The 12,873-nt window shown below is 45.3% G+C and overlaps 1 protein-coding gene across 1 annotated transcript in view; it reads right to left on the minus strand.

Moving 5' to 3' along the window:
• LOC139752113 (glycine receptor subunit alpha-2-like) overlaps positions 1–12,873 on the minus strand; it is an 80,667-nt gene that overhangs the window by 38,735 nt on the left and 29,059 nt on the right. The window contains exons 4-5 of the mRNA XM_071668022.1: positions 5,997–6,053; positions 1,010–1,074 (exon numbers count right to left, since the gene is read on the minus strand). Of these exons, the coding sequence (XP_071524123.1) occupies positions 1,010–1,074; positions 5,997–6,053 (122 nt within the window). The remainder of the gene's footprint in view (positions 1–1,009; positions 1,075–5,996; positions 6,054–12,873) is intronic.

Here is a 12,873-nt window from a genome sequence, read left to right on the forward strand (position 1 = left end):
TGTTCCCCTGGGAGAGGAAGCCGCTGTGAGTGTAGGAGTGACAGATGGAACTGGGTCTGAGTGCGGGCGTGACAGCTGACTGCCACCCGTCTAGACTTTATCAGACGTTCAAGATTTTCGGCCATCTGCTTCGTGTGTAGCCTCGCCTTCAATCACAACATTTCATTGTCTAGGTCTACCATTCTACCATTCAAAGTTCAGAATAATAAGAAGTCATTAAAAGAAGTCATGGTGTGTGTTGTGCCAGGTGAGGAACGACAGGACACCCACCGTGGAAGGAAATGATGAATCAACTGAAGGGAAAAAATTTCTCTTGATCACAGTGGTGGCCACGCGTGATATGAGGTTCAGGATCGTTCGTCTGGCTTCCTGAAGGACGCATCCCACGAGGCTTTATAGCCCAAGGTGAGGTGCCCGAGGACTGGCGGAATGCCTGTATGGTGTCACTTTACAATGGCAAGTGGGGTGGGTGAGGAGGGAAGTTGATGCTCGCATTACAGAGGCATACGGTTGCTCAGCAGTATACCTGGTAAGGTGTACACGAGGGTCCTGGTGTTACCCAGGACGTATTTTCAGAGGTTTCTGCAGCCCAAGGCTGCGTTGCTTCCAGTAGCAGGGAAATGCGGACCCCTTTTCAGTGAGGCACTCATCTGAATAGATTGTACTTCCAGTGATACAGTCTCGCCAAAGGTGACTTTTTACTCGCGGTATAACATCTTGCGGGCGGAGCCCAGTCATTAGTTTCGTTAGTGTATGATGTGTACATACATGAGGGACAGAGTATATGATGTATCACATGGTAGGTGGCAAGTGAGCGGGGGGAGCGCACACAAATACGAAAGTAAAACTGGTACAGAGTACAGGCAAAGCAGTGAGGTTTGGGGTAAAGTAGATATATGATCTATAACTGTAACAAACCACAATCATAACCATCAGGCGTGGCTGTGGCCCCGCCAAAACTGTCTCACAAAGTAGCAGTGGGTCCGGACCCAGGGAGGGCAAGACTCACCATGTTGGCAGCGTTCAGGGAACCGAAGGAGTTGATGAACATCTGCACCTTCACCTTCGTCGCCTCTGTCAGGGGGAAACAAGAACTACTTCAGTTCTGGATGATCACCGACAAGAAATATAGTATGTAGTACAAGTTATAACACCATGATGAGGGTCAATATCACTTCAGAGTACTGTAGTTGTTTAGTAAGAACACGATGATACAGGAGAGTGTTGAGCGAGAATCATGAAGTGTGAGGAGGGTGTTACCTATGGCTGAGGAGAGCACAGTATGACAGTTAATGATGGTTGACGACCTAACTATTAATGTACATGAGGACAAACAGTCGAGGAATCTACCCAAGAATCGCGTCTGGAAGGCAAACCAATACACCGCACTTAACATGTAACATGTAAAATATATTGTTGGTGCTTAACAGGAAGATCTAGTTCGGGGAAGGTGACAGTGAACCTGGAGGTGGTAAAGATCAGGGGAGGACGTGGCCGGGTCAAACACACTCACTTCCGTCGTGTTGACAGACGGGGCCATCAGCCGGCAGCGTGGGTACGGCTGATAATAGTATTAGCCGCGCCTCACAGCCGGGCTCTTGGTTCTTTCCATCATGAGCCATCACGCTCGTACTGTCGAGTTTATTTTCAAAATCCGATATATTTACACAGAGGCTGTACTCAAAGTGCAGGTCCTACACCGTGAGCCAGTGTCTTTGATCCAACCACGGCGGGGGTTAGTGTCAGGCCGGACACAGAGCGTAACAGGAAAGTTTACCGCCAATTAAAACATCTGAAGGGAGGGAGGGAGGGAGGGGGGGGGCTTCCCTTTCACTGGAGAGGCACCTGCAGCCTCAAGGATACGCTACATCCAGTAGCAGGGAAATAATGGACCCCTAGACAGCAAGAAGTTGGTCGACGAGACTGTGCTCCATCCACCAACACACGATAACACAGCCTCGTCGAAGGTGACTTTCCACTCGTGGTGTAACCACAGGCAGAGGTGAAGTGGAGTCTGATTATGAAAGATATTGCCATGAATTTCTATGGTGGAATGTATATAGACGGCATGATGTGATGATAAGTTCCGTCTATTTTCTTTTCATACATGCTCGAGGTTATGTGAGTGTACAACATATCCCTCTGTACACCAGCAGTGATCATAGAGACGCTAGCATGAGCAGCGCCTTGAGCAGTGTGGGCCAGATCGCCCGACGGCCGACCGCGCCTCATCGCCCATCGTGAACACATCCAACGCTGGCGAGGGGACGAGGACACCTCACGCCACGGCGGCGCTCACTCATGGGACGCGTCCAGCAAGGCTTTTTGGCATGCTTGCCTGGACTGGCGTGGCACGTGCGTGCGTTGGTGTAAGAGACGCCTCGCGTGAGTTACGTCACTGTTCCGTCGTGTTCCGTTTGGGAATACTGTCAATGGAGTCTCTATACGATAGCCTACAACAGTACGACCCTTGCCGACGACATACGACCCTTAAGGACGACGGTACGACCATTGAGGATGACTGTACGACCCTTGCGGGCGACGGTACGACCCTTCAGTATGGCTGTCTGGTCATCTGGGCTGACTATGAAACAACACAAGGTCTGTCGGGTCACCCAGAGTCAGCGTAAGGCAAGTCCCTGGCTGGTCACCGTGTTGGCAGCGGGTGAGGCGTTCACCGCAACACAGTTACGGCCGTTGGTGGCAGGCGACGGGCCATGATCTGTGGCCAGCAGCAGCAGATGGCACAGAGATAAGCAGTGCCACTGGCGCCACTGGCTGGGTCGTGTTTGTGGTCCACATCCTACACACGAGACGTATGACGCCAGACTCTCACTACGTTCACATACATCAACACACACACACACACACACACACACACACACACACACACACACACACCAACCTCAGCCAGGTACCCATTTATTAGCCAGCTCCAGGGGGGAAGATGAACACGTGGGCTTGGTTTGGGTCTACTTGTCCTGCCAAGGAATCGAACCCATGCGTCTCCGACTCTGGGCTGGCCCTCGCTGACTCATGTACAGTAACGCTGACCACTACACCACGGAAGACTGTGGTGATCTCCAAAGTGACAGATACGTAACGGGATGAAATCACTGTTCATGATATCCTTAACCAAGTATTTACTGGCTTATTGAAAACACTGACAGAACCTGTGACAAATTCCGTCACAAATAACTACTTAAACCACTAATACTCCCCTAACCCTCTCCCACGCTCTAGGAATCATCAAGAAATTCGACCAATTGGCTTAGAGACACAGATGTCAGCAAGACCCGCTACAGACGAATCGTAATTCCCCAGCAGTGAAAGGCACATCAGAGCAGTGAAGAGCACGTCTGACAAACACTGGTCATCCTAGACGAAGTATCTATAACATGCGAGGGTTGGTTTACCCGATCATAACTTTATATTTCATTAAACAACAGAAAATGAAATTCTCGGACGTTTAGCCAAACCCTGAGCCAACCCTGAAATAGATAACAGCCTGACACCCGCTCCACCTCCACAGTAGACACCGTATGGTACACACCAACATGATGATGGACACAACCCCACTGAGCACCACTGTGCGACCCTTGAACACGACGGTACGACATAGGGTAGGATGGTACGATCGTTAAACACGACGGTACGACCATTGGGTAGGATGGTACGATCGTTAAACACGACAGTACGACCCTTCATCAATCTGGTACAATCCCTGAACACCACGGAACTATACTCTGATATTACGGGTCGCCCTCAGACCTGACCTTTCAGAAAAACAGGTCAGGGGCCAGGCCATCAATCCCAGAGGTTGTGTCGTGTTTCAATCTGTCGTCGCGTGCTCTACGCAGGGTTGCGAGAGGATTCTGAGGCGACGGACTGGCGCTTCAGCGACCAAAATTAACTACAAGGTGTCCGGGCCAGATGTAGCTGTGCGAGGCATTATACTCATCCTTGCAGTAGTTGCTTGGCCACATGTGACTGTTGGGGTAAACTTGTCTCACCAAAGGAGTGAAGTACACATAAAATAAAACCTCTCGCTAATTTACCCTATATATCCTATATATCCTATAATCAATGTATTATCATGAATTACCTTTCCACGTACATGACCTGAGTCAGGTACACAGTTGCAATTCCTATAACAGCATAAGTTAAAAGGATACCAAAGACTGGAAAAGTACAATCACAAGTATTGTTATATTCCAACATGAACTTGGGTTTTTGGAAAAAGATTTCATATATATATATATATATATATATATATATATATATATATATATATATATATATATATATATATATATATATATATATATATTCTTTCAAACATATTTAAAAACTTCAAGTGTAGATGATGGGAACACTGTGAAATCAACATCATGAAACATATACAGTAAACAGTCATACTATTAGAAGTTGGTGAGGGTGTTTCCAGTAATGTCTTAAATCAGTCAATACTTCACTGATGATCAAACGTTAAACTCATGAGACATGAGATGTTAATACATACACTTTGCTTGTGTAAAAACAATCATGTTTCCCTTACGTGCATTATGAGACAAGAGCAAGACAGATGTGAATACATGCTACATTTCTCCAACAACCCTTTAACTAATGATATTGAACAAGATAATCTGAACACAAACTTCATCCACACGATTCCTGTGTTTATTATAAAAAGATGTTTATTACTGCATATAATCATACCATTTCAATATAGTAATGGATATAAGAAAGTGCGAGAGACCAGACTGTGACTCGCACAGTGGTGGGTAAGAAAATGTCTGAAACCAACGTACGAGAGACCTTAAAGGTGGCATCATGCCGAGCTCATCACCGGAAATTCACATTTGGAGGCTCCTTAAAGAGACAAGCACAACTGTGGCCAAACTTACAATGGTCTTCAACTAAGAGGACAACAAGCGTCGAGAAGCTTTACACAACAGACGATCGACCCGAGCCAGAACAAGCAACAGGAAGCGGGTCTCCTCGCTGGAGGAAACACACATCTGCTGCAGAAGGTCTGGTGGAACTCAACGTAAACTGAGACAGTTACATGAAATGAAGAGAAGAAAACGTTCCTTTCTCTACCCACGCTTGAGGAAAGGATGATAAAGGGAGACACGATAACCAGTCAAGAATTTCTATAGACCCAAAGACATTCAACAGAGCCTACGACAGAGCAAAACACAGAACGTAGCACTGAACTGGGCAAGAGAAATGTGAGGAAGGACGTGAGGAAACATTGTCTCAGGGAGAGAGTCGTGGGGGTCTGAACCATCTATACAAAAGAAAGCAAATGCTAATGTGTAAAGAAAAAGATATGTATATCAATATGACAAAACTGTGAGGTTACAGGTATAATTCATATACATAACAGGTTATAAAATTGGCACAGACACATATGCTCAAGCTATATATGTCTGTGTCTGTGAAAAGTTTTGTACATGTAGAAGACATTAATGATCACGGTTTGCAAAGGAATGTATGAAATATCTGAAGCATGTCTGAATGACCTTCATCCATGTCATAAGGTGTTAAGTGCGCGAAATTTTGTTTCGTATTTTAGATTCCAGAGTTGATCGTTTTACCGACTGCTTAACCGTTCTAACACATGGGTATCCTAGCTGACACAGTCCAGTAAAATACGGTTAGTTGCAAGACAATACGCGGTGAGGCAGAGAACTCACCTGACTCCAACGTTCGTAAGGTGGACTTAGCACGTCTGTACACATGCACATATAGAACTACTTACACATATACTACTTCTAGTAGTTACACATATAACTAGTACACACTTGCAAGGAGAAGGTGTGTGTGCACACTCATCTTTGAGTGAATGCGCTCTCAAGTGTGTGGGGTTAAATATGTGAATAGATTTGTTTTCAACACTTTTTTTTTTTAACGAGAAGAGAAGTAGGCGATCAGTGGCAAGCGTGGGGACGGTCAGTCTATAAGTAATGTTGGGACGGACAGCATCTTACCGATGGGCTCAAGAGATAACTGAATTCCTTCAGGGAGGGAGCGCTTTGCCCTTCGACCTGAAATATCAAATAAAGAGCTTGTAGTGTGGAGCGAGGGAGGCAGGCTGGCGTTAGGAGGTGAGAAAGCGCGGCGGCCATCATAGCATACCTAACCTGCAGCACAACATGACATGTAAATCATAGAAATATAATGGTGACTCTAACATGAGCTGACACAACATTGCACAGATACTGTCGCAACGCCTCTATGGCTCCTTTGTTACAGAATAACTCAAATCTAACATATCATAAATAATGATACACCGTTAATCACAGCTTAATCTTGTATACAATGTCATCCATACAAGACATAAGGAGTGTTTCCCAGTAGGGTAAGTCACAAACTTGGCATGAACTTAGTGCAGGATTTAGTGAATCTGGGAGAAGCCATGGTGCGATGGCCGAGCATCGCCGCTGTGTTTAGTTGGCTGAGGCTCTTCAACACACACGAAATTGAAATTCTTTGCCCCTGCTTGTTCATACCCGAAACAGTTATTAGAATTCCAACGTCTCAGCTGCTTCAGGTTTTCAAACAATTTAAGGAACTTGTATAATTTCATTAGAGTCATTAAAAGTTTTTATTTGCTCTTGCACTTGTTGCCTTCCCAAGAGTGTTGGCTACGTTTGTTCCTTCACATCACGGATGATCCAGCCACTGGATATCCTTCTATTCGTTCCTTAACACATCCCTAAATTTCTCGTTTTCTCTTCCATTTGTATGACGCAGTTTCCTATTCATAAATCACTTTACAAACATTACCTTTATTCTCGTTTCCACTAATAGGGAACTGAAGGAATACATCTGACTATATGACCAGTATGGGCTGAGTATATCCAATAACACAAGTGTGTTATTTTTGTGGACCAAGTAAATGAAGAAGTCACTGCACGATACTGTAAACAACCTTGTCAACATTGTCAAGTAGCAATCTGCTGAACTGAACGACTGACGGACGCCACACAAGCAGACACCGGTCCACTTTCAGGATATGTTATCAAAAAGACATAACTCTATAGCCCTGAAAATCAAGAGAAATATTACAGCTTCTGAATTAATGATACAACTGTCGTGTTTCTGGTCTGGTCACATCATAAGACAAAGATGCAGTATTTTTTTTTTTTTAGCACCAGGTTATGTTTTCATTCGTGGAAAATCTTATTTAGGTGACTCGAGTAAATACGGATGAAGCAGCGAACAGTTGACGTCTGGCCAAAGTGTGAGGGTTGAGGGGCGACCGTCCGTAACATATGATGCCTGGCAGGCAAGCAGGCAGGCGGAGGGGGCTTGGAGACGCCAGGTTCGACCTGTGCTCTTGTGCACGTCGTGGCTCAGCAGCGTCTCATCAAGTAACACAGATATAAAGTGTCTGTAATTCATAATGATTAAAAGAATATCAGTTTTATGGAAGACTTACCCGGAAGTATGAGCTCAATTTAAGAAAATGGGTTCTTTAATCTCCTGAAAACGAGCAGTGAAATAAGCCATCCATCATCACACGAGGTACTGACGACTAGTCTCGCCACACACATACACACGAGACCCACCAGTCTCGCCACAGAGAGAGAGAGAGAGAGAGAGAGAGAGAGAGAGAGAGAGAGAGAGAGAGAGAGAGAGAGAGAGAGAGAGAGAGACTCACCTGCCTGACTCTCACTCCCTGGGAGAAGATAAAAGCAAAATAATCACAGTTTCAGCAAACCATAACAAGCTAATGATGCATATTGGACCCAGGGAGGATCATCCACTCACCCTTGGTGAGTATTTACGTTGGCTGACGGGTTCTTGCCTTGAGTAAACCCTGCCGATGATCGCTGACAACAATGATGGTTTTTTAGGAGCTTAAGAAAACGTGACCTGAGAATAGATTTAAAGACTTTGGATGTAGCAGAGTTCTGAACAATTTTACACTCGCTTGTTAAACCTGATGGTGATCTAGTGTTCCAAGTGTCATTAGAAGCAAGATGAGCCGTCCCATAGTGAAACTAACACAGGCGTTAAGCTAGGCAGATGTGGAAGTCAGGGTCAAATTTGCCAAGTACTGGAAAGGAGTTGTACACTCGTGGGGAACCATTTCTTAAGCTTTCCTTACTGTTACAGAACTTTTTCAACTTTCTGTAAAACGTCTGCTAAGTTATATCATACACCTCGTCCCCCCCCCCCCTATTGATCCTCCTGTCAACGTCTATAAAAGTACTTCTTCACTTTTCTAATCTCATTCTCGCGTAGTTCTCTCGGTGTGATGTCTTGCTGATCTTTCTTTGGTAATGCTAAAGAAATGTTCACACTCTCGACATTCAGAGCTTGAAATTTACACACTTCGTTCACTCTTTCTATTTCTTGCAGCGAGGACAGAATCATAGCCTCCCCTATTAACTCAGCCACCTTATCTCCAGTACCATCTTCATCGACCCTACGCCAGACCTTCCCTATCACATCTGTATGTTTCTTCAAGTCGGCAGACCAAAATGGTGAAGTAGACTCTATATTGGGTTTTATGTCAATAGTGTATCGAACATCTTTTAAGATAATGTTCTTCAATGCAGTGTTCATAATGACCGGGAGATAACCTGCCTCATTAAACGTTAACTAAATGCTGTGTTGTGACGACAGAGTGGGTACTACGTCCATCTCTCTGTTCCTCTCACATGATGGTTCTCATACTGTTACAGCAATATGACAACATCAATCATCGCCAAGCTGCCTCTTACCATGTCCCATTGAATACGAGTCCACCACAGACATGTACCTGATCAACTCTGGAGCCGAACTCTTTTTTGTAAGTTGTTGCAAGCATGGTTATTTCTGATGTTTCATATGACTTTACCATTATCATCCGCAAACAAACGTGTGTGTGTGTGTGTGTGTGTGTGTGTGTGTGTGTGTGTGTGTGTGTGTGTGTGTGTGTGTGTTATATGAGAGTTTTGATGAGATGAGGACAAAGTGAACCTCTGCAGTTCCAGCAGAGTATGTAATCTTGGACAAAACAATGATCTCTGTCGTCAGCTCCTAACTATGGACGAAGTACCACACACATACTGAGGCCTCTCACACAAACCCGGGCTTCCTACTGACAACACAACACAATAACCTAAACCCGTGCGGTAGTGTGTGACCACAGGTTACCATACCCTGGTCTTTGACCTTACCCTTAAGGGTCATCATACTCAAGGCTCGCACCGTCTTACTCAAGTGGACAGTACAGAGTTGAAACATAAACTTGAATAACATTACATCAAGACTGACATGCACACATATGTGTCTTTTAGTCTTTAAACACAGCTAGGTCGCACCGTCAAGCTCACTGGTCGTATTATCGTCCTCACGGGTCGTGCCGTCCCGCCCATGGGTCGTACTTGCCTTACGCCGTCCTGCTCAAGGGTCGTACCGTTGTGCTAAGCTGATCGAATTCAGCAATGACTCCTCAGACATACAGGAAGAATGATGTCTGCCATTCCTCGTGTCCGCCTCACACATTTCTACACAATGGCTGGCAATACCTGGCGTGCCCACATGATGTACTCCACCACTCACTACCCACCCACCCACACACACACTCCCCTGCAGCACACAATGGTAGTAAGTCCAATATCACGACACACGTACATCCACCCACCTCCCCGTCCATCCTAACTCATCCACCCTCTAACGACTCCCCTACAATCCCTTCTCTGATCCCACCACTTCTCTCAGGACCCCTACTATCCCTGCCCTGCCCCCGGCCCAACTCCACCAACTCTATCGCCAGCTTCATCTGTTGATGAAGCTCTGTATCAAATCATCATCATAACTGTGCATCAACTGACAGTGTAAAATATTCTTCAGCTGGTGTCCTCGACCAGTTTTCCCGGGGGCTGTGTGATACCTCTGGCGGGTGGCCAGCAAGTAGGTAATTAGCCTGCTTGGAGGCAGTCCAGCAGATAGCTCAACAACAGATATAAAAACGATCTAGACTCGTCCACGGAAAAGCTGTACCTCTTCACTAGGTGGCAGGAATGTCCGGGTTTAAAAGGGAGGAACATGCAGCCCCCTCCAGCTAGGGTCACCACCACCAGCCATACAGGTGTGTGTGAACCACCTGTGTTATGCTGGAACTTACGACGAGATTCTGACTAAAGTCGTGGCTAGCACGTAGTGCTCACCGCAGGAGAATACAGTTACGAAGAACAAGTCATGTGAGTAAGGTGTTGCCAAGTGTTATGTGTGAAAGAGAAAGATTGTATATTTGTAAAATAGGAGCAATCAACCCACGTGCGGGTTAGGCAAAAAGAAAAGACAGCTAGCTGGGCCAAAGGAGTGGCTCTTGACAGCCACTGCGCAGCCGTCACTAACCCTCCTGTTCCCCCAGACCTGGCCTGGCCAGCCTCAGGTTAACGTCTCCCGCTCTCGAGGTTCGGTGAGGCAAGAGACAAGTTGTCCACTCTAGTTTTCGCTCACGACGCACCTCTACCCAATCATCACGCGTCTCTCTCTAACCATAGCGACATGTCATGCCCTCCACATGTTGTTTTCATCTTTAAGATTAATGCGAACATGAATTAGCCATCGCCTCCCACTTTAAGAAAAAGAAATAAAAGTCATCTTAATGTAAAGAAAATAACCAGTAAATGCAGTGTGACAATTATGAGAGAAATTAAGTTAGAATCCAGACAGCGACTTCTATGTAACAGTGCAGGAGTAGCGAAACTTGTAGAACATGCAGGGGATAAGGCGGACACATGCAGAAATATTTCCTCTTGACATTCTTGAAGCTTTTCCTCAACACTGGTGCCATGAATACCCAGCCGGGGTAGACTGGTCCTTCACTGCCACCAACACGGTGACCTGGCCTGGTAAACACGTCCCTTCCCAACAAACCTGCCATGACTGTGTACCCGTATGTGTACTACACTCACACTCCTCAGGAATACATCATGGCAGAAAAGAAATCTCATCATCAGGGGAGACACAAGAGAAAAATATAAGTCAGTTGATATACAGCGAAGAGACGTAGCTAGGACGCCATTTGCTAAACATGTAATTGTCCAATCACATGCTTACCAAATAGCGTCCTAGCTACGTCTCTTCGTTGTATATCAACTGACTGTTATATTTCACTCTTGTGTCTCCCCTGATGATGTAATTATTACACGAAAGTGCACTTGGGAACTTATCGTGTTTCATTTTCCTCATGGACTCATAGAATATACTTGATCACGCGCAAAATTGTGATCATTTCCAATATATATATATATATATATATATATATATATATATATATATATATATATATATATATATATATATATATATATATATATATATATATATGAAATACTTTCTGTCCAGTTTATCCTACTCTAAAGCTCTGTGTAACCCATTATATCAACTTGGTCCATGACAACACAAGCAACACAGGGACCTACATACTACAGCATCCTTCAACACCTGACCTAAGATTCCCTCCATTACCCCTAAGACAGGGGCACTTCTTCCAATGACCTTAAGTAATCACTGTTAAAACAAAAATGTCTTCTAAATATACGTTTAGCCCAATAGTCAGTTTAGGTACATTGTGCGTAACGAACCATTATAATCCCAACTAACATAAATTTTGTATTAAATGGCCCAAGAGCCACATGATTTTAACCAACCATTTCTTCATTGCTTTCATTTTTTTAAGGAAATCTCCAGCATAACCACTATCAGTGTATGCTTAGGTAACATCCAGGGTTCTTTATGAAGCCACCCGCTGGGTATTCTTGTCTTCTGAAAGTTGACTTAACAAGATTCTGGGCGGACTGCCAGCAGTGCAGCTACATAAGGTGGTTAGTTCATGACAAGGTACAAGAAAAAATCAGACGTATTTTGTGTAAGGTTCCAGTGGCCGCCTCTCCGCTTTCCAGACCATATATGGTACAAGTGCGCAGAGATCGCTGCTGAACAGCGAGGGACACTATGGTGAGGGTCAGTGCCTCCCTCCACGTCATGCATCATCCCCTGCCGTGGTCATACATACAGCAAACATGATTGAGGACGTGGTTAATGTAGGTAGACAGCATAAATATATCAAGAAACTGCATGAGAGAAGAGAATATTCAAGGGACATGGCCCTGCGAGTGTAAAAGTCCCTCTCCATTCAATATAAGTATTTTCAAACAGGAAAATGCATTCATACATTTACACAACATATATACACAATACAATATCCTCGTCTGCAAGACGTGGTCGATGAAACCCTTGATATAACACTGTTCTACACTCATGTCCCTATAGCACAAAAGCTCTACAAATCTGACCACTTCGGCCACGTCCTCAGGAAAGTTATCCATGGTAGAGTTGGGCCGCTATATTCCGCTCCGCACCTCCATCTCTTGCCCGGCAAACACAATCGTCATGGAACACGGGCTGGACGAAAATCCCCCCCCCCCCTCTCTCTCTCTCTCTCTCTCTCTCTCTCTCTCTCGGAGAATCCCGGTGCATCATGAGTGTCAACTTGTGAGTGAGAGTAACGAGGCAAGAGGAAAGTCTGGCTCAGACATGTCAGGGCAAGCAAGCACAGCAGGACCGCATGAGACGCCGCGTTTCGGCCATATCTTCACGCTCCGTCGTCTTCTGCCGTCTCCTCAAACACAGGATCGCAGGAGCTGGGTGATTTTACCCATGCCGGCGGCAGCGGTGGTGTGTGTGTGTGTGTGTGTGTGTGTGTGTCATACAGTTTCTACTACCAGTCACACAATGGCTGGAGGTCCAGAACCGCAGTGTGAGGCCAAGTTTCACATGTCATCCATTACTCCATCAGATGTCCGACTTTTGCTGTAATGTAGGCGACAGTGGAAGATCGTCTGAGGCCAGTTACTGCAG

Source organism: Panulirus ornatus, chromosome 2 (assembly GCF_036320965.1).
Source record: "Panulirus ornatus isolate Po-2019 chromosome 2, ASM3632096v1, whole genome shotgun sequence".
In the NCBI taxonomy this organism is placed as follows: Eukaryota; Metazoa; Arthropoda; class Malacostraca; order Decapoda; family Palinuridae; genus Panulirus; species Panulirus ornatus.